This window comes from Bos indicus x Bos taurus, chromosome 5 (assembly GCF_003369695.1).
Source record: "Bos indicus x Bos taurus breed Angus x Brahman F1 hybrid chromosome 5, Bos_hybrid_MaternalHap_v2.0, whole genome shotgun sequence".
NCBI classification, from domain to species: Eukaryota; Metazoa; Chordata; class Mammalia; order Artiodactyla; family Bovidae; genus Bos; species Bos indicus x Bos taurus.
Window position 1 is genome coordinate 48,090,039 of NC_040080.1, and position 21,779 is coordinate 48,111,817.

At 45.9% G+C, this 21,779-nt stretch overlaps 1 protein-coding gene across 3 annotated transcripts in view; it reads left to right on the forward strand.

Moving 5' to 3' along the window:
- LARGE1 (LARGE xylosyl- and glucuronyltransferase 1) overlaps window positions 1–21,779 on the forward strand; it is a 609,285-nt gene that overhangs the window by 274,334 nt on the left and 313,172 nt on the right. For all 3 annotated transcript variants that reach the window (XM_027541848.1, XM_027541849.1, XM_027541850.1), the window contains exons 3-4: window positions 5,474–5,775; window positions 20,542–20,624. In XM_027541848.1, coding sequence (XP_027397649.1) covers window positions 5,474–5,775; window positions 20,542–20,624 — 385 coding nt within the window. The remainder of the gene's footprint in view (window positions 1–5,473; window positions 5,776–20,541; window positions 20,625–21,779) is intronic.

Here is a 21,779-nt window from a genome sequence, read left to right on the forward strand (position 1 = left end):
TCTGGTGTCCTTGCCTAGAAAGATCTAGGGGTGTCACCTCTGGAAGGAGCTGGTGTGAGCCCCCAACATGTATGGCCTCAGGGCTGAGGGGCCCTGCCTCCATTAATGAGCACCCAGTTCTATCTATCCATTTTCAATGATGGATATCACGGTGTGAAATGCCAGCACTCCAGAGAGATTTCAGCACACACAAATTGATTCAGATCATCACTTAGGAGGTTCTGGATGCCAAGTCCCTAATCTCTGTCACCGCACTGCACGGAGGTTGATTTTCAATTTACCTTTTTTGTTCTGAATCTTAGATGTTTTGATTCTTAATTCAGAACATTCATCTCAAGTGGATTCAGAGATTCAAATCCAGTGATAAATTCATGTTTTTTAAGAAGTTTGGGAGGGAGGAGGAAGATGTTGTCAAGTGAGATTTCAAATGATGTCTTGTTTGACATTGTAAAAGTGGGCTGAACTGTAGAGCAAAACGTATAGGCATTATGTGATAAAGATGCTCTCTGTGTGCAAATTGAGTGTAGATCAAAAAAAAAGAAAGAAAACTGGAAGGAAAGGTAACAGAAAAGCAAAGGTCAGGGGGGCTCAGAAATAAAGGGTCCTCTTCACCATGTCCTTGTGTCCTGCCTCCAGATTTGGTGGGGTGGGTAGAAAGGGGAAACTTGAGTGTCTACTCTGAATAGGCCTGATGCTGGGTAATATGCTTGAGACACACACACACACACACACACACACACCACACACACACACACACACACACAAACACACACACACCACACACACACACACACACCACACACACCACACACCACACACCACACACACACACACACCACACACACACCATTTTACATATGGGGACAAGGAGTCACAGAAGGTAAGTACTTTGCCTGAAGGGAAACCCACTCCAGTACTCTTGCCTGGCAAAATCCCGTGACAGAGGTGCTGGGTGGACTGCAGTCCATGGCGTCACACAGAGTTAAACATGACTGAGTGACTAACACACAATTATAAACAGGTGGCAGTACCATAATACAGACTCAGCCTTTTCTTATTCCAAATCCTATGCTCTTAGGAATAGATGTGATTTGTTTGCTTTTCTTGGCTATCTCTCCCACTTCCCCCAGCAATTCAGATTATAATGAGGTCACTTTGTAAATACAGTTGATCCTTGAATGACACAGGTTTGAACTGCACTGACCCTCAACATGCAGATTTTTTTCAACAAATATGTATCTCACTTGGTTGAATCTGCAGGTGTGGAACCACAGGCACCAGTGGACCTATCTTGGTGACTAGTGTATAGACTACTTGGTTGAATTCAGGTGATGAGTTGCATGTGGGGCGGGCTATGTGCTCGGCATGTGTATTGGGCCGGAATTTTATCCAAGCTGGATTGGAGGGGAAAGCTTCACCACTGCCAGCATGACAAATAATTGCTGTGGGTACAGTAGTTTCCATAGGCCAAAAAGTCCCATGTGATGGGAGAGACCAGGGCCCAGAAAGCATCACAGAGATGTTCAAATCACTTCTAAGAGAGCAGAGCTTGCACTGTCCTAACTGTCTCCTCACCCCACCTCCAGAGGGCTAGGAGCAGCAGGAGCAAAAGGGGCAGGAGCCAGAGAGGAGAGTAGTCCAGGAACAAAAGCCAGAGTCAGGCTGAATAAAACTGGAATGAGCAGTGGCAGGGCAATGGGCCCCACTGTCTTGATTTCTGCCCACGAAGTACTGGATGGGTCGCCCGGGTTAGAGACAGAGGGTCCATCTGTACTTGAGCTCCTGGGAAGTTAGAGCGAGAAGGGCATTGGAGCACATCTCCAGGACACTCACTCCCTGTCAGAATGAAAAACCAGCTGAGGAAGATGAAGGGTCCTGCTCAAGGTGGTGCACTGTTCAGACAAACACACAAACCAGCAATTCTTTTTTTTTAATTTATTTTTTAATTGAAGGGTAATTGCTTTCCAGAATTTTGTTTTCTGTCAAACCTCAACATGAATCAGCCATAGGTATACATATACCCCCTCCCTTTTGAATCTCCCTCCCATCTCCCTCCCTGCTGTTTACTGAGCCCTTCTTAGGTGCCAGGCACTGGGCACAGTCAAGCATGTTGCTTTAACATCAGCTCCCCCCTCCTTGAGGCCTGGCTTTTATTACTTTATTATTTTTATGTGACTTCATCAATGACAAATTTATGGAGTTTTATGGTAGAGAAAACACCTGCAAGTCTTTGAGAGCTATGTTTGGTCAAAACCAGCTGGGATTTAAAGCAGGAAATGGACACAGGTTACTGAAAGCATTCTCACTACCCTGGATTTAGAATTGCTTCGGGATTACATAATTGTGTCTTTACAAGCACATAATCAAAGAATTAGAAATAACGCAAAATGCGGAGCTTTGGGGAGAGGAGCTAGAGGAAGTGACCACGTCCCCATGGGAACCCTGTTTGCCTTTCTCTCTTGCCTCTGGATGAAATTTGACCTGCCTAAGGCTGAAGGGAAGAAGGTGCAGGGATGCCACATATCAAAGTAAGTGAAAGTTTGCTGGCCACTTGCTCCCAAGGACCACTCAGAGAACAGCCTGTATTCAGTAGATGGAGAGCCCTCAGCACCCTAATTTACAGCATCAGCTCATTTTGGCCATAACATCACGTGCACCCCTTGGACAGGGGTTGCGGGAACTAATTGACACCAAATGCCTTCCAATGAGAGGCCAAATGGTTGGTATTTCAGTGTCTTACACTTCCTGTCACCCTTGCAGGGTGAGGGTTTCCACTCTCAGAGAATGGAAAACCAAAGTTGAGAGTATTTAATCCCTCTAAAGAACAAATTTATTAGAGTTTCCATTTGTTATATTTTTTTTCCGGAGCTTCTGGGATCCTGGTGGGCTTTCAGAGCCTCCTGGGTTCCTCCCCAAATATGCTAAGGTCCTTTCAGAAAAAAGAAGACCCCTGAGACACCAGAACAACTATACCTCCAATTCAGGGCCTAAATGCAGGAGCTCGGCCACGTGCAGTCACAGAGACCTTGTTTCCTGTCACCACGAGGGGAATACGGCTTAAACTTTAAGAGGCTCAGTTCCCTCATCTGTAATGGGAACGCCAATGGCCACCTGCTTGTGCTGTGATAACCCAAGACATTACCATTGTCAGCTACCCAGCCCCACACAGAGCCATAGCAGGTATAAAGCCTAACTGTCCTGCCCACTGATGGAGCTAGGTGGTCATCTTCCTCACCCCTGCTGGAAGGGTCGATGTTGGCTGAGAAAACACAATTGCTGTTGCTACCTTTTCTTCTTCGTTTTCAGTGAAACTAATTTGGTTTTACCAACCAAGGAGACAGGTTTCAAAAGCCTGGGTCGAGCTTGTAATCAGAGAGCTTGGTAACAATGCAGTCCTAATCAACCTGTGATTTCATGTCCCCACACACTCTGCCTCGGCCTTTGATCTGTGGTCCCGAGCAGTGGAATTCAGCAAGTCATATTTGCTGTGTGGATAGCAGAGGACCCAGAGCTCAGGTGTTTTACCCTGAGGTGATTAAGAGGGAAAAAAGGAGTTGTGTTTGTGCAAACCCACAGACACATCAAAAGGCCCTGGGCAGAGGCCGTCACGGCAAGGCAACACAGGTGAAACTCATAGGGTGTAATTCATCACAGTCTTTGATCCTCAAGTTTTGTGAGTCACACAGTCTCCCTGGGACAGTCTGCAAGCTCAGTGGGGTCTGGGCAGGAAGGAGAAAAACTCCAAGTGGGAGGAAAAAAAAGAGCATATATATATATATATATTTTTTTTTTAGCAGGCGGCTGAGAGAGGATAATTTTCTAGAGACGTGATTTTTGCTTGGTTGTCTCTGAGGCAGCTGTGTTGTAGCTGGATCCCGGGATTTCTGCAGCATGGGACAGTTTGGGGTGTGTCTTGTGTCCCTGTGGCTCCTCAACAGTAAGATTGCATTGAGCACCTACTGTATACAAGGAGTTATGCTAAGTATCCTTAGAGAAGGGGCTTTTGTATTCATTTTTAAATCCATGGCTCTTTATGTGGCCTTTTATGAAATTGCATTTAAGTGGAGATTGCACAGGCTCTGAGACAAGAGTAACCTGGTATAAATTCTGATCCCCCTATGTTCCGTTCATGTGACTTTGAGAGATGTAGTTGCCCTCTCTGTGTATGGTTTCTGACAGTGTATAGACTGTTTCTGGCATTCAGTTACATGATTATGCTCCTACTTCCTTCTTCGTTTTTGCACTTAACTATTTTACTCTTGGCATGGACAGATGCATCTACCATGCCAGCATTTATCAGATATAATGTTACCACAAAGATAAGTAAGACCCAGTTTTTATCCTTATTAAGCTCTCAATCTTCAAAGGAAACATTTAGTAAAACAATTTACCAAATCCAGTATGATAGATACATATTTGTCTTAGTGCTGTGTTGAAATATGCTGATAGATATTTTATCTGAAAATTGAAGAAGGCTTCCCTTGAGAGGTGATGCTTCTGGAACTGGGTTTTGAAGGATGAATAGGAGTTTACATAGGAAGAACTAAATAAACTTAGTAGTTAATATTTCTCCTTTTTATTTCTTCTCTTCCTTTTGCTCTTCTCCACTTCCTCCTATCCACCCCCATTCTTCTCCTTCCCTCCCACCACCGCCTCCTTCATATTCATATTTTATTGCTAACGAGAATATCTACCTGGAAATGTGCCCAGTAGGGAAAAGAAGACAGTGGATTTAATTAGGAAAATTACAATTGTCTTCTCTAAACAGCCTGTTAGTTTTTCTTTTTTTAACTGAAGTATAGTTGATTTACAGTATTGTGTTTCTGCTGTACAACAAAGTGAATCAATTATACATATATACATATTCTTTTTCATATTCTTTTCCATTATGGTTTATTACAGGATTTTGTATATAGCTCCCCATGCCATACAGTAAGACCTTGTTTATTTTATATATTGTAGTTTGAATGTTCTAATCCCAAACTCCTAATTTACTCTCCATATCCCTTTTCATAACCAAAGTTTGTTTTCTAAGCCTCTTGAATCTCTTTGTGTTTCATAAATAAGTTCGTTTGTATCATATTTTAGATTCCACATATAGTAGATATCATATGATATTTGCTTTTGACTTAGTATGATAATATCCAGGTCCGTCCATGTTGCTGCAAATGGCATTCTCTCTTTCCATGGCTGAGTAATGTTCCCAAGGGTATATACCACAGCTTTATCCTGTCAATGGACTCTGGTCTTGGCGATTGTAAATAGTTAAGCAGCATGTTAGTTTTTTACCCTCATGGCAAGTCATTCTGTTTTCAACTCTGTTCCCAGTTCACTCTGGATGCATATATGTGTAACTCACTTTCCACCTGCTTTCCCTTCTCAGTGGGACTGTGCAAGGAATCTGGATGTCCCGGGCACGTGGAGGGGCTCACGTTGTTTTCCTCGACCTTAACTGTTCCCATCTTGCCCACAGATGGGAAGCCGGTGTCTCTGTCCCCGCTGGAGGCCCAGCCGCACAGCCCCCGGTACACTGCGTCCAGCCAGCGGGAGCGCGAGAGCCTGGAGGTGCGCGTGCGCGAGGTGGAGGAGGAGAACCGTGCCCTCCGCCGGCAGCTCAGCTTGGCCCAGGGCCGCAGCCCATCCCACCGGCGTGGCAACCACTCTAAGACCTACTCCATGGAGGAGGGCACCGGCGACAGTGAGAATCTTCGCGCCGGCATCGTGGCAGGCAACAGCTCCGAGTGCGGGCAGCAGCCAGTCGTGGAGAAGTGCGAGGTAAAGAGCCCTGGGAACCTTCCAAGGACCCAGCCCCGCATTGCCCATCCTGGCCCCAGGCCAATGCCTCCTGGAAGCATGGCCAGGGGCCTGGAAAGAGCTGGCATCCTTGACCCAGGCCTGGGCGTGAATCTGGCCTGGTTACTCACTTTGCCTGGCAGATTGTTTAAGCCTCAGCCTCAGTTTTCCTTATCTGAAAAATGGGGATAAGAAAGCCTGCACCACAGAGGTATTAAGAGCAGCCAGTTGATGGAAACTGCTACTTGTTTCTTTGCGGCTCATTTTGGCATGCTGAGATTTCTAGCTGTCATCCTGGGGGCCCTGTTTCTTAGCCTCCAGTGACAGTGCTATCCCTGGCCTGTGGCTCAGCTGGGCAGTTCCCCTGGACCTCATTCTCACTTTACACCCAGCTTCTGTAATTCAGAACCAGAGACTTGCTCATCTAAAGCAGTTTTTTGAACTTCGATAGCTTTCCTTCATTTTCCCCCTTTTAGGGTATGCTGGCTTTCTTAGCAACTCTTTGGTCATTTGAAAAACTTACCCACTGCCTCTCCTTGCTGCCCCTCAGCCCTCTCCTTCATACATCTATGCTCTTCTGTGCTCTGAATGTGCATGAGGACAGACACACACACTCATTTTATACTTCTTCTAGTCCTAGTGGAGGGAAATTAGAGCATCTCTGTTAAGTGTTAGTCACCCAGTCGTGGCTGACTCTTTGAGACCCCATGGACTGTAGCCCTCCAGGCTTCTCTGTCCGTGGGATTCTCTAGCCAAGAATAGTGGAGTGGGTTGCCATGCCCTTCTCCAGGGGATCTTCCTGACCCAGGGATCGAACCCGAGTCTCCTGCATTGCAGGCAGATTCTTTACCGTCTGAGCCACCAGAGAAGCCCCTCCTTGTTAAAAGCAAGACCTTTTGAGATAAAGAAGCCTGAGTTCACTGCCCAACCCTGTTGGCTTTAGCTGTGAGTGCTTGAACAAATTACCTAACCTCTCTGAACTTCAGATGTGCCTCCTCAATAAACTTTAGAAAATAACACCTGCTTCATGCAGTATTGTGAAAAGGAGGTGGGATGGCCAGAGAAAGCCACAAATACTGTCTGGTACAGACTGTGTTTTCAATTGTGGGTCATTTTTGTTATTTTTAGTTAGATACAGACATATATTACTTGGTGTTTGTTTATTCTGTTTCCTGACCACATTCTCATAATGTTTAAACTTCGAACTCCCTGAAGAGAGAAGAATTTGCGAACTATAAGATGCTATTCACGTGAAGAAGGTTTTTAGTGATATCAGTGAGACACTGTAGTATGTCATAAGCAGATACAGGGCTTAGTTATGAAGTGATGTAGACTCAGGTCTGTGCAAGGTCAGGGAGGGGATTGTAGACTGTAGTGGTCAGGGAGAGCCCCTGAGGACTGGAACATTTCTTGTGGACTCTCCACACTGGTTGAAGTGTGGGCTGGTGGAGAGGTGGAGAAAGGTAGATGGGGGATGTCCTATGAGGACTGTGTGTGTGGGTAGGGAAAACGTGAAGCAAGACTCTGTCAAGCAAGAAAGGATTTAGGGCATGGTGAGATGGTTGGTCAGGTGAGCCCAGAGAACCCAGGCAGGGAAGTGGCTGCAGTTTCGTCATCATTCATCCAACGAGTATTTATTGAGTCTCTGTTGTGGATCTCACACTGTTTTCTGTGCTAGGAAATAGCAGTGATGGGAAAAGAGACAAAATTCCCTTTCTTCTGGTTCTTACCTTCTGAGGTGGGAAGTCAGGAAGAGATGATGGACGAAAAGAGAAATTCTGTTTGTTCCCAAACTCAGGTTTGTCTGCTCACCATTCAAAAGTCAATAATTTGAGAGGCAAGTATTAATAGAAAGGAAAGATGTTTTAATCCTAAATCTGGCAGTCTGGGGAGAAGATGGACTTGGGATCCGAAACCAACTCTGAAGATTGTGCTCTGCCATGATCATTTTTTTCCTTCATAAATTTCATTTTTGTTTCATTTTGTAAAGAAAATTTGTTTATTTATGTATGTATTTTCAGCTGTGCTGGGTCTTCACTGCTGTGTGCAGGTTTTCTCTAGTTGTGGCCAGAGGGACTACTTCTCCAGTTTATATGGGCTTCTCGTGGTGGTGGCTTCTCTTGGGGAGCATGGGCTCTAAGTGAGCGGGCTCAGGAGCAGTGGCACACGGGCTCAGTTGCCCCACAGCATGTGGAATCTTCCTGGACCAGAGATAGAGCCCGTGTCCCCTGTATTGCCAAGTGGATTCTTCACTACTCGACCACCAGGGAAGTCCTACAGGTTTGAAAGGGGAAAGGGGAGAAGGGGAGAATCTCATTGAGTCATCGAGGCAGGAAGTTGGGTTCTGCATCCTTCTCCATCGTGTGACTGACTCCTCCAAGTGTTATCTTGCCTGCATGGTCCACCTGCCAGGTTGCTTGGGGGCGCTGTTGGGGAGTAGAGAGCCAGCTAGTCATTTGTTAACTGCATAATTCTTCATTCTTCCCTCTATCTAGGAAAAGAATCAGTGGGTTAGCCAAGGCATGGTATGCATTCAGGAGAGCATAAGACAGGAATTATGTTAAATTGCCTGGTGATCTGCTTCCTATAAGTAGGTACTGACTATATGCCAGGCCCAGTCTCATTTAATTGTCTACAACCATTGCTAGTGGCCTCTGTTATGGAAGATCTCTGTTTTACATCTTTGAAAATGATCACTTAGCAACTTTAACAGTTAAATGTTGATGATCTAGGCTGGTCTGGGCTGGGCCCTAACTTGGGAATGGTCTTTCCCTGCCTGAGGGAAGGCTGGTTTGATTTCTTTCGGCTTCTCTACTCTCTGGTTATGATCATGACATCAGTTTAGAATGTGGGCTGGCCCGGGGGAGGAAATGCTTTTCCTCGAGTGTGTTTACATTATTATGACTCAGACTGACTTAAACCACTGGGTAAGATTAAGGAGGTGAAAAATAGAAAAGGAAAAGGAAAAAAAAATGGGAGGGTGCAAATGTAACAGAGGGTGAAAACTGAGGATTCCTCTTCCTGCTGTTGCCTGTGTGGCCAGTGGCTTCCTTCTCCTGCTCAGCTTTCTGAGATACACACATCCTATTTCTAAAGAGGGCTTCTGCCCCAAGTGTCCCACAAAATAGTGTGGGCAAAAGACCACTGGCTTTTTATTCCTGCCCTGTATCATTTTTCTAGATTCTACATACATGTGTTGATATATAATAATTGTTTTTCTCTTTCTGACTTCACTCTGTGTGACAGACTCTAGGTCCATTCACATCTCTACAGATGACCCAATTTCACTCCTTTATATTTTCTGAATAATAATAATTTTATTATTTATATAATTTTATTTATTTATTTAAATAAAATTATTTAAATAATTTTATTATTTATACATTACTGAATAATATTTCAGTAATGTATATATGTACCACATCTTCTTTATCCATTCGTCTGTCAGTGGACATTCAGGTTGCTTTCATATCCTGACTGTTATAAACAGTGCTGTGATGAACATTGGGGTGCACAAGCTTTTGATGGATGGGAGGGAGATCCAAGAGGGAGGGGGTATATGTATACATGTAACTGGTTCACTTTGTCATACAGCAGAAACCAACACAACATTGTAAAACAGTTATACCCCCATTTTTTTTTAAAAAAGGCTTTCAACGTGGGAGACAGGAGCCCAAATCTGGCTCCCTTCCTACCTTGATGGTGGTGAGGCTCTGAGCACTTTACATCACTCTTCTGAGTGTTGGTTTCTTTATTTGTGTGTTATGGATTAAAATCAAGTTCTTGCCTCAAACTGTTTCAGTGGTAACAATGTAACAATACTAGAACTTTAGGCAAACCGTGGCATTATTATTGTGTTAGTAGTTGATTTCACTGTTTATCAAACAATTCTAAGTAACAGCTACTTTGCACCTTGTTTCTATTTACATATAAGAAATCTGGAGGCTGTCATGTAGGGATGTTCATATCTGGAATGCAGGCTTCCTGTATCTTGTCACCCAGCTGGCTTGACTGGCATTCTCAAGGTCATTGCATGGTCTTTAATGACTGTCAGAGCTTCAGCTCTGTCAGTCACATTCCAACTAGCAGGAAGGGTGAGTGTATCAGCTTGCTTTAAGAACACGTCTTAGAAACTTCACAGTCAGTCCCTTTTAGATCACATTGGCAGAACTTCATTTAGCTGGTACCTTTAGCTGCCACCTGGCTGCAAGGGAGCCTAGAAAACAGATTTTTCTTCAAGGAAGCCACATTCTCTGTTAACATTTTGGAGTTTGGCTACTAGAAAGTGAAAGTGTTAGTCGCTCAGTTACGTCCAACTCTGTGTGATTCCATGGACTGTAGTCTGCAGGCTCCTCTGTCCATGGAATTCTCCAGACAAGAATACTGGAGTGGGTAGCCATTTCCTTCCCCACGGGATCTTCCAGACCCAGGTAACAAATCCAGGTTGCCTGCATTGCAGGCAGATTCTTTACTGTCTGAGCCATTGGGGAAGCCCTTGGCTACTAGACAACCGATGTTATGGTTACAGTGAACATTCTCTGTCAAATGAGTAGTTACCGGATTGGGTTGTACATTAGAATTACATAACCAAACATCCATATTCATGGAACCCATCCATCCTACTGATTGAGAATCCCTGAGAATAGGGCCCAAAATTTAGGTATTAAAATTTTGTATCCAAATGATTCTGAGATAGTAGAAACTGTTTGGAAACTACTGCTTTAAAGAACAACTAAAATAAATTGTGGGGTTCACTTTATCTCTATGCTCTTTGAAAGATAAAGATCTTGGGCTTGTTGCTACCATAACTTATTTTTTAGTCTTTTGTACCTGAGAATTAAGGTTTTGTACATTTATTTATTGAGTACACCCCATGGCATGAGGGACCTTAGTTCCTCGACCTGAACCCATCCCTGCTCAGAGTCTTAACCATTGGAGTGCTAGAGAAGTCCTTGTTCGTTTATTATACTCTGTGTGTGTCTTGATAATGTTACTTCTTTTTATTTTATTTATTTATTTATTTATTTATTTTGGTGGAATTCACCTGTGAACCCTGGATTCTGTTCAGAGGTTCCATAGATGAATTAGCAAGTTCTGGCCCGCTGGCATCTTATTTCAATGTTGTCTCCTCCAGGGGCACATGTGCCCTGCGATGCTGGCTTCAGACCTATTAGCAATAAGCTTCCTCTGTTTCCATCACTTGGCATCTTTAAAGATTTTAGGGAAAATTCCATATAGGCAAACAAGAAATGTCAGTCAGAGTCAAAATAGAATCCTCCTCCTTTGGCAGCGCTTATGGTTATGAGTGCTGAAGCTGGTCCTGACACCCTGTCAGCATGCAGGGCCTCATAACTAGGGACGTTGTCATCATCTCTGGTGGCACTGGAACTTCTCTGGGCTATGACAAGTATTTCTGAAAACGCTTCTGTAATGACACCTGGGCTGTCAGCTGAGATCGCTGGTGATAGAAATTGGAGCCTTGTGCCCTCTTATCGTTCCCTAATGATGTCCCCTTCAAGTCACTGCTGCCCATTTTCTTCCTGCATGTTTCTGTTGTCAGGGCAATTCTGCTTCCATGAGGGACTGGTTTCTCTGTGCTTCTGGACTTGGAACAGAATGATCCTCTTTGATCTCCAGTTCTGCCTCTGTTTGTACAGATATGTGCATTTTTCTTGCATTTCTGGTTCTGGTCCATTCTGGGAGTCAGCCATGGTTCAGCACAAAAACTGTAAACTGGAGTCAGAATGTCTAACCAGAAATCTTTACTTTGCCACTCACTAGCCATGTGACCTGGAGAAGGCAATGGCACCCCACTCCAGTACTCTTGCCTGGAAAATCCCATGGATGGAGGAGCCTGGTGGGCTACAGTCCATGGGGTTGCTAAGAGTCGGACACGACTGAGCAACTTTACTTTCACTTTTCACTTTCATGCATTGGAGAAGGAAATGGCAACCCACTCCAGTGTTCTTGCCTCGAGAATCCCAGAGACAGGGGAGCCTGGTGGGCTGCCGTCTATGGGATCGCACAGAATCAGACATGACTGAAGCAACTTAGCAGCAGCAGCAGCAGCCATGTGACCCGGGGCAGTTCAGTTACTCTCTTGGAGTCTATTTTATTAATACAGAATGAGAATAATAATGTGTTCTTCCCTGTGCAGATGAAATGAGATAGCAGGTGGGAAAGTAACCCTGGATAGGTGTCACATATGCTTATTATGAATCTTCCGGTTGCCAATTGCTGCCTAAGAGATCACCTAAAACAAAATGGCTTAAAACAACACCAATCATTTTGTTAGCTCTCATGGTGTCTGTGGGTGAGGGATTTGAGAAGGGCTTAGCTGAGTGATCCTGGCGGGTAGAAGGGCTCGTGCAGTTAGTTAGTGGCTGGAGCTGGAACAGCGAGGGTTGGAGCTGTGGGCATTGGCCTGGTGTCTTTCTTCACTGTTATAGATTTGGGGCCTTCCTTGTGGTCTCTCTCTGTGGCTGGTTTGAGCTTCCTCACAACATGGCAGCTCCAGGATGGCCAGCTACTTCCATGGCAGCTGATGGCTTTAAGTACAAGTATTCCAGTGAGCAAGGCAGAACAGAAACACTTTAATGACCTGATCTCAAAAGTCACATGGTGTCACTTTTGTCCATAGTATAGTCTGTTGGTTGAAACAGTTACAAAATCCCACCCACTTTGAAGGGAGAAGGGCATACACCCCATCTCTGAATGGAGGGAATGTCAAAGAGCTGAAACAGCAACAATTGATATTATTATTACGGAAAGTCAGGTGAATGGTAATGGCTGATGTCACACCACCCCTTGAGGAAGTATCCCTTTCCTTCTATCCCATGCTTTGAACGGTATTCAAAATTGTAATAGCAATGTAATAATAACAAAAGTGAACATGTATTGAGACCTGCAAATGTAGGAAACAGCATGCTAAAATTACATGAAGTATCTCATTTAATCTGCATAACATGCGTTCTTCTTTTTATGGAGTAGAAAGCTACCACTGAGAAAAGTTAAATAATTATGGCAATGTCATACTGCCAGGAAGAGGTGGAGCTCACATTTAAACCTAGGCAGTTTGCTTCCTAGAGCCTGTGCTTGGAACCACTGTGCTGAACCCTGTGAATTAGAGCTGCTGGGACCAGTGCTCCATCAGCTCAGAGCTGCAGTCCTTATTCTCTGCCTGGCAGGTGCCTCATCTCAGAAGGCTTCTGGGTGACAGGCATGAATGATGTGGGGGTCACCTTTCAGTTTGGGGGCTGTCGCAGCCCTATGGGGAGTACTCATTCCTCTGTGGTCTAAGCAAAGACATGACTGTTCTTTAAAAAGAAGTTGGGTTGTTTTACGGTGCCTGCCAGATTGTGATTGCATTTGTCAGCTCAGTAGGAGTTGAGCATTTTGCTTTAGGTTTTATGTTTATAAACCTTGACACCTCTTACCTGCATTTTCTGGGTCCCTAACAAACCCAACAGAATTTTGATCTGTCTTTTTGTTTTTACTTCGTCTTCAGGGTCTTTCTATAATTACCCCACAGTGAAGGGGTTTGTCTGACATCTTTTCATACACCGTGTCACTATTGGAAGATACTTGTACAGCCTTTGGATTCACATTTCATCAGCTTCATATGTTGTCTCTGAGGCTCCTTCAAGGACATAAATCTGCTAAAATATTTTCCCCTGAATGTCGCACCCTTGAACTAGGGAACTTGTACTAGAAGGTACCTCCATACGAAGCCGCTTCAGTCATGTCCCAATCTCTGCCACTCCATGGACTATACCCTACCAGGCTCCTCTATCCATAGGATTTACCAGGCAGGAATACTGGAATGGGTTGCCATTTCCTCCTTTAGGGGATCTTCCTGACTCAGGAATTGAACCGAGTCTGGTGGATCTCCTGCATTGGCAGGCAGGTTCTTTATCACTAGCACCACCTGGGAAGCCCACTGGAATGTACCTAGTAGGACTTTTTTCTGTAGTGATTTTCAGGGACCCAAGCTCTAAGTGACCCACTCCAGTGTTCTTGCCTGGAGAATCTCAGGGACGGGGGAGCCTGGTAGGCTGCCGTCTATGGGGTCGCACAGAGTCAGACACGACTGAAGTGACTTAGCAGCAAGCTCTAAGTGTGACCTTTCAGATGCCTCCCTTGAGTATCTTATTTATTGCTTCAGGGCAACTTATTCCCAAAACTTAACAGTTTCATGCCACATGCATTTTATTATCTCATAGTTTCTGAAAAGTGGGAATCTGGGAGCAGCTTAGCTGGGGGTTGTGGCTCAGGTCTCTCCTGAGGTTGCAGTTCAAGCATCTGCTGGGGCTGCCTCAGCCGAAGGCTTGATCAGGGCTGGGGCGTCTGTTTCCAAGCTGGCACACTGGCCTGACTGGGGGCCTCTGAATCCCTTTATAAAGGAGTCACTGAGGACCAGAGAGGTTAAGTCACTTGTCCAAGATCACCCAGCTGGCCAGAGGAAGAGCTAGGCCCACCATCTGGCTCTTCTGACTTCCAGGGCTTTACTTTTGTGCAGGAGAAGCCTGTGTTCCCTGTTCTTCTCCCTCTGCCTTTTCCTCACCCTGAAGGAGGAAAGGGAGACTGGGGTAGCTGTGGGCGGAGCTCTGCCTCTCCTTGTTCTGTAGAAGTGAGGGGGGTGGTCCTCCTCAGAGAAAGTCGGAAACAGATTCTGTGGACACCCCTCCTCTCCCAACAGAATCACAGCTAACGTCTGTGGAGTGTTTAACCAGAGACACTTCTCAGAGAGCTTTAGCTAGAGTGGTTCTTGAGGTGGGGTCCCTAGACCGCCAGCATCAGCATCACCTGGTTGCAGGAAATCCTCGGGCTCCTACAAAACCTCCTGAATGAGGAACTTTGGGGGAGGGACCCCGCACTCTGTGTTAACACACCCTCCAGGGCTTCTGATGGATGTTAGAGTTGGAGGACCACTTATCCTCAACGACCCCTAGAGGGTAAGTAGAATCATGTCCCCATTTTACAGATGAGGACGTTAAAGCCAGGGGATGACACCCAGCTTCTCTTTGTGCTGGGTGCAGTCAGTGACATGAACAAGCATCAGTTCAGTCATGCACGTATGTGTCTGATCCCCTCAGTTATCCAGTGGGGTATTTATTTTTATCTCCATTTTACAGGTGAGTCAATGAGGTCCAGGGATATAAAGCAGCTGTTCCAAGATCACACAGTGACTTGTGTTGACACTGCGGCTCAAACCAAGGTCTCTTCTACCTTTGTTGGGTTTTCCCTACTAACTGGGGAAACAGCCTCTGTGGCCAGCTGTGTGCCTCTCCCCAGCTGCTGCAACAGCATCTGTCTTCTGGGAGGTCCTGCCTCCCCACCCCTGTCCCCGGCAGCTTCAGTCCAGGGTCTAGACCTAGCCTTGACTTTTCCCCTCGCATCACATGCCAGCATTTAAATAGGTTTCCCTCTCACTCCCACTCCCAAAGGCTCCCAGTGAGCAGAGGCTTTCACTGCATTGTGCCCCTGGGGCAGAATGCCCTGAGGGGAGCACCTGAGCTTTTAGGCCTCTGCTAATGGTGTCAGTGGTGGAAGCAGGGTGAGCAGAGTGGTGTTTACTTCTGCCTGGGCCACAGCTTGCCTGCCATCCCTTATTAGTTTGGCCCAAATTTCATTTGGGACAGAGGTTCTTCTCCTGCATGCATGTATGAGCAAACAGCCCTATGGGACTCTCTCCTGTTGGAGGGCGGTTCTCTCTCAGGTTATGAGGAGGCTGACATAGCTATGAATCTGTGCTGACTCTGGAGACTGGAGTGAGTGTTGCCCTGGTCTAGTAACTGTCGTGTCTTCTGCTGGAAGCTCATGCTGCATCCGCTTGGTCTCAGTGCTGCTGGCCGCTCTGGGGGGCAGGGACCCTGAGCCTGTGTATATAGGAGCATCCGCAGTCTCTGATGCGATTGTCTGGTTGACTGTATTTCTCCCTCTCCCTTGACCAGGGGGACAAAGGCCGATTGACCTTTTTGTCCTTTGAGCCCAGGACAGCGCCTGGCACATCAGTCTCTCTAAAAGCACTCATGTCATGCCTGAATTCTTCCTGCAGGCCCCAGCAGTGAAGGTCACTTGACCCCAGTGGTGTCAGGAATAAAGCCCAGTTCACAGCTCTGGCACTCTGACCTGTGTCTCCAGCTACAGCTTGCAGCATCATATTGATGACTAAAGGGAGAAAGCAGGACGCTTTCCTTATTATAAATCGTGTAGTCCCTGTGTCTGAGAATTTTGTATAGTGCTTTAACATTTTTTTTTTAAATTAAAAAAAAAATTATTTTGGCCGCACTGCATGGCTTGTGGAATGTTACTTCCCTAACCAAGGATCGAACCCAGCTCTCAACAGTAAAAAACACTGAGTCCTAATCACTGGATCTCCAGGCAATGTCCCTTCCAATTTATACCTACAACTTATCCATTCTCAGGTTCATTTGGATGCCCTTCTACCTTGCTTTGCCTTAGGGATCAGTGATACGTCTATGGATGCTCCAAAGTCATCAGAGGTCCCCTTCTAGCCCCCAGGATAAATGGGGTGCTGAGGAATAGTTACCAGAATTAGTCAGGTCCTGGGAAGAAATGGGGGCACACTCACAAAAGGTGGGGAGAGGATTTAACACAGGGCCAGAGGCATGGGCGGGGTTCAGGGGAACCAGTGAGGGTTTTAAAGCTCGCAGGAGGGAGTCACCACAACCACTGGGCCTGCGGGGGCAGGAGGAGTACTTGTGGAACCAGAACTAGAGGTAAAGAGGGAGAGGAGCTTTGTTCTCCCACTGAAGTCCCCCATTGACCAAACTCAGCCAGAAACCAGAGGCAGGAGGAACACAGTTTGTTATTGTTGTTGTTCAGTCGCTGAGTCATGTCTGACTCTTTTCCACCCCATGGGCCACAGCAAGCCAGGCTTCCCTTTCCTTCACTATCTCCCGGACTTTGCTCAAACTCATGTCCATTGAGTCTGATGCCATCCAACTATCTCATTCTCTGTTGTCCCCTTCTCCTTTTGCCTTCAGTCTTTCCCAGCATCAGGGTCTTTTCCAGTGAGTCAGCTCTTCCCATCAGGTGGCCAAAGTATTGTAGCATCAGCATCAGTCTTTCCAATGAATATTCAAGACTGATTTCCTGTAGGATCGACTGGTTAGATTTCTTTGCAGTCCGAGGGACTCGCAAGAGTCTTCTGCAACACCACAGTTCAAAAACATCAATTCTTCTTTATGATCCAACTCTCACATCAGTATGTGACTACTGGAAAAACGATAGTGTTGACTAGATGGACTTTTGTCAGCAAAGTGATGTCTCTGCTTTTTTATATACTTTCTAGGTTCGTCATAGCTTACCTTCCAAGTAGCAAGTATCTTTTTATTTCATGGCTGCCCTTACCATCTGCAGTGATTTTGGAGCTCAAAAAAATAAAATCTGTCACTGCTTCTACTTTTTCCCCTTCTGTTCACCATGAAGTGATGGGACCAGATTCCATGATCTTAGTTTTTTGAATGTTGAGTTTTAAGCCAGGTTTTTCACTCTCCTCTTTCACCCTCATCAAGAGTTCCTCTTAGCTTTCTGCCATAAGGGTGACGTCACCTGCACATCTGAGGTTGTTGATATTTCTCCTGGCAATCTTGATTCCAGCTTGTGCTTCATCTAGCCCAGCATTTTGCATGGTGTCCTCTGCAGATAAGTTAAATAAACAGGGTGACAAGAACCCAATTAATTCGGTCTAAAAAAGGTTCTCAAGGCACAAATCCAGTTGGAAAATGGCAGTGAGTCCATGATCACACTATTCAGACTTTCTGACCAATAGAGACAAGTATGATGTCTGCCAAGTATAGGGGAGGAATGGACAAGTGGTCACAGAATCTGATGCTAGACCCTTTCTTTTGAGGGGAGGAACATCCAGGTGTCTGGGACCACCTTTAAGCCACCACATTGAGAAACTTGAAACCTGGACTTCATAGCTTCAGAATGGAAAATTCTCTTAGTGAGGCCATGTATGCACCCCTGGTCCTTCAAGGAACCTTCATCCCTGAACCCAGACTGTCCCCACTCCTGCCTTGAGCCTCGCCTCACTCCTGCCATTCTCTTCTGCACCCATAAAATTTGGGACCATCCCAAGCTCTTTCAGGTACGTGTTCGTGACACTCCAATTTTCTGCCTTCCTGGGTAGCAGGGCTCTGCGGTGGCGGCTGCAGATGATGAATTTATTCATGGTGGCAGGTGTACGGGATGAAGCTAAAGAGATTGGGAAATTATGTAAAATGTTTGAGAACGTGCGCGCTTGTGCTTACATTTAATGGGCCCATTTTAAAAAGTCCCTGAACCCTGAAGCCAAGACAAAGTTTGATATCTCGGAGGCTGGGTATTTAAATATTTGCGATTCCAAAGAGCCTGATTCAGCGTGCATTTACCCATTCTTGTTCCCACCCTGGTTATACCTCCCATGGGCAGGCATTTTCCTATTCATCTCCTCCACTATTCAAACAGTGACAGTTGCATCTGCCTTACAGACTTTGATTCTGAGTCTTTGGGAGATGTTTTCTAGAGATAAACAGGGCTGTCGTCATTTTACAGGTGGGGAAGTTGAGATGTGCAGAAATGAGATTGAAAAGGTGGCTTTGGTGTTCTGTGGGATCTGAGCCTTTCTCACTGCCTCTCTCCTTCCTTAAAACAGGGTTTCCTAGAGACAGTGCTCTTGACCTTTTGCACATAGGGTGATTCTTTTGGGACCACCCTGTGCATTGTAGAATGCAGAGCAGCATCTCTGCCTCCCTCCGTAGAATGCCACTCCTCACATCCCCAGGAGTGACAACCCAAAACGACTTCAGACATCGCCACATGTCATAGGGGAGGCAAAGGGGAGTGGATTACCCCCTATTGAGAACCACTGCCTTCTAGTAGAGTAGTTAAGGTCTCGGACATATGAGAGTGTGAGTTAATTGGTGTGACACAGGGCTGGGGCACAGGGTACATTTTTGAGATCTTTTGGATGTTTCTGATGCACCACCAGCAGGGTGAAGAATCTCTTATGCAGAATTAAAATGCCATCTCTCTCAGCCTGTTTCCTGATCTCTAATACTGAAACAGTAACCCTGTACTTGTCTCGTACAGCTTAAACCTGGCAATCTGTATAAATTGCTGAATACTGTACCCAGTATGTACTAATTTGCTCAATAAATATTAGCTCTTAGCGTAGTGATTCTTCTCTTCTGTCTTCCCTCGTCTTCCTTCTTGGTCCCCCATGTAAGTGTGGAGCAGGGATCCTGCTGCCCTGACTGTGGGGTGCTGGCTTGTGTATTGCATGTGGGGCTGAACATTTCAGGGAGCCAAGGGCAGGGTAGATGGGTCAGGTAACCAGGTAGGGCCTGATACACAGGGCAAAGTGAGGGGTCTCCGTGAGGGGTCTCCATGAGGGGAAGGGGCAGCTGCAAGAGTGAGAGGCTCTGAGAATCCTAGAGCTGTGGGTGAACTGATAATTTCTCAAAAGTGATGATCTGGAGGAAGCTGAGGTTCAGTACCTGGCGCTGAGAGTGAGTGGCCAGGGTGGAGTAAAGGTCATTGGAATTGAAAAGGTCTTGCAAGTGCATCCTAGACTCTCGGTTGGTTTATCCTGGATATGGTTACCCTTTCCTTGGTGATGTCAGGAGGCATAGGCTGATGTAGGTCTGGGGAAGCCTGTATGGAAGTGAGCAGGACATCAGAACTGCCCTGTAGCTGGAAGTGGCTGGTGAGCAGAACAGGCAGTCTGGGAGCCATGCGCTAGGAGGAAGGGCCATGCATGGTTCTGAAAATGAAGCAGTGCCTATCAAGACCCCTTCTTTGAATTTCAGTATTGGGTGCCCAGAGGAACATAAAAATTTCAGGCAGCAGAGGGCAGCCAAGCCTGAGGGGTAGCCCTGCCTGGTAGCCTGGAACTCTCACTTGAAGACATGTGTTATCTTCATCACCTGTAATTCATTCATGGCACACCAAGATGGCAAATCACCCCCGTTTCGGAAGCTCAGTTCTCAAGGGCCTTTCTTCTGTGATCAGACTGCAGTGTGCCGCATCTCTGTACTTGACATAGTTGCCTTCCGTGACATCCTGCATGATGTGCGTCCTGACTGTCATGTTACAGTGAGCCACCTGATGCTGAAGCGTTCCTGGGTCACCAGGGGTTAATGGGCATGCTGGGGCCCATGCCCTCAAGTGCTTTGGTGAGATGATCCATCCATGTCCTATTGATTCTGCCAGCCTTCAGCTCTCTGAATGGTATCCCAGCCTTCAGCTCCCTGAATGGTATCCCAGCTGGGCCCTTCGGTGTTTCTTGGTTCCCTTTGTCCTGTTATCAGATTGCCCCTGACCTGAGATGTCCTGTGAGAACATTTCCTGAACTCTGAGCCACCACATCTCCAACTGAGATCCCCGGTTGTCAGTTCATACATTCAGGCGTATTTCTTTCTCCTCTCTTGTTACCGATTGTCATTGTCTCCAGGCTTGGGGGCACGGGACGCACTGTTTGCCTATTCAAGCCAATTGCCATTTCTCTCGTCCCCAAAATGTAATTGAAAAGAGCCTTAATGGTTTCTAAATGATGATAGCTCCATAAACCGATTAAAAAGGCCTTAATAAAACTGTCTGGAGTTATTCTTCACAGCTGCTGCCAATGTTCCTTGTGTCCCGACCATCCCAACAAGAATTAGGGCACTTTCTCATGCCGTCAGAAGCACCAGGAAAATCCTTCTCCTCCATCTAATTGCTCCTCTGTTCTCTTCCCAGACAATTCACGTTGCTATTGTCTGTGCCGGATACAACGCCAGCCGGGACGTAGTCACCTTGGTGAAGTCTGTCCTGTTTCACAGGTAAGCGCGCGGTTGTCCTCTGCAGGTTCCCGTGTGTAGCTGCCGGCCCGCGCCTTTCCTCCAAGAAGGGTTAAAGTAAAGCAACATTTCTCATCCATCATTTAAGCTGCCATGAAAATGTAATTATTGTCTGAAGCCCCGGGGAGATTATTGTGTTAATAATGTTTAACAGCAGGGTTGAGGTGCCCTCTCGCAATGTTGAGAATCGTAGCTCTGAGACCTCAAGGGACCTTCAAGGATGCTCTGAATTTGTTACTTCAGTTTCTTTATTGGTTTCCTCTGGTTGACAGCCATCAGACCTCTGTTTACACATCCCTGTTGACAGGTTGTGTTGTGGACTGAATTGTGATCCCTTAAAATGTATCCTTGGGAATCCTAAACCCCAGTAACTCAAACTGAATTTGGAGTTAAGGTCTTTGAAGAGGTAATTCAATTAAAATGAGGTCCTATGGGTAGACCCTCATCCAGTGGGACTGGGGTCCTTATAAGAAGAGGATACAGGATGGAGGCACAGCCATTTGCAAGCCAAGGAGAGAAACCTTAGAAGAAACCAACCCTGCTGACACTTTGACTTTGAATTTCTAGCCTTCAGAACTAGAGAAAATGAATTCCTGTTATTTAAGACACCCAGCTTATGGCATTTTGTTGGGGCAGCTCTAGCAAATTTATACAGATGCTTACTCTGTGCCAATGTGGCCCACCCTACCTTCAGGTGTCTCTGACCCTTAGACAGTCCTGCTTCATGTCAAACTGAACTTTTCCAATCTTTGGATGGTGTGATGATGTTCTCTGACACTAGTGTATTGCCATGGAGACAGTCCTATGAAAGATGGATTCCTCTTCCACCTGGAAGTGACCATCCTCTCCTGAGTCACCTCTTCTCCAAGTTAAACACCTGCCGTTTACTTTTCCTTTTTCATGGGACTTTTCTTCTGTCCCTTCACTGTTTTGATGTATATCTAATTATATTCAGAGTATATCCAGAATTGGGTCTACAACTCCAGCTAAGGTCCTTGGTTCTGCCTCTACCTTCTTACCAAGGGTTTGGATGAAGCTTATCCATAACTACAGCCACCAGTGTGGGAATGTATCAGATATCCATGGCAGGATCCAGAAGGATCTTACCAGAAGGAACAGGCATGAAAAGCTCCCAGA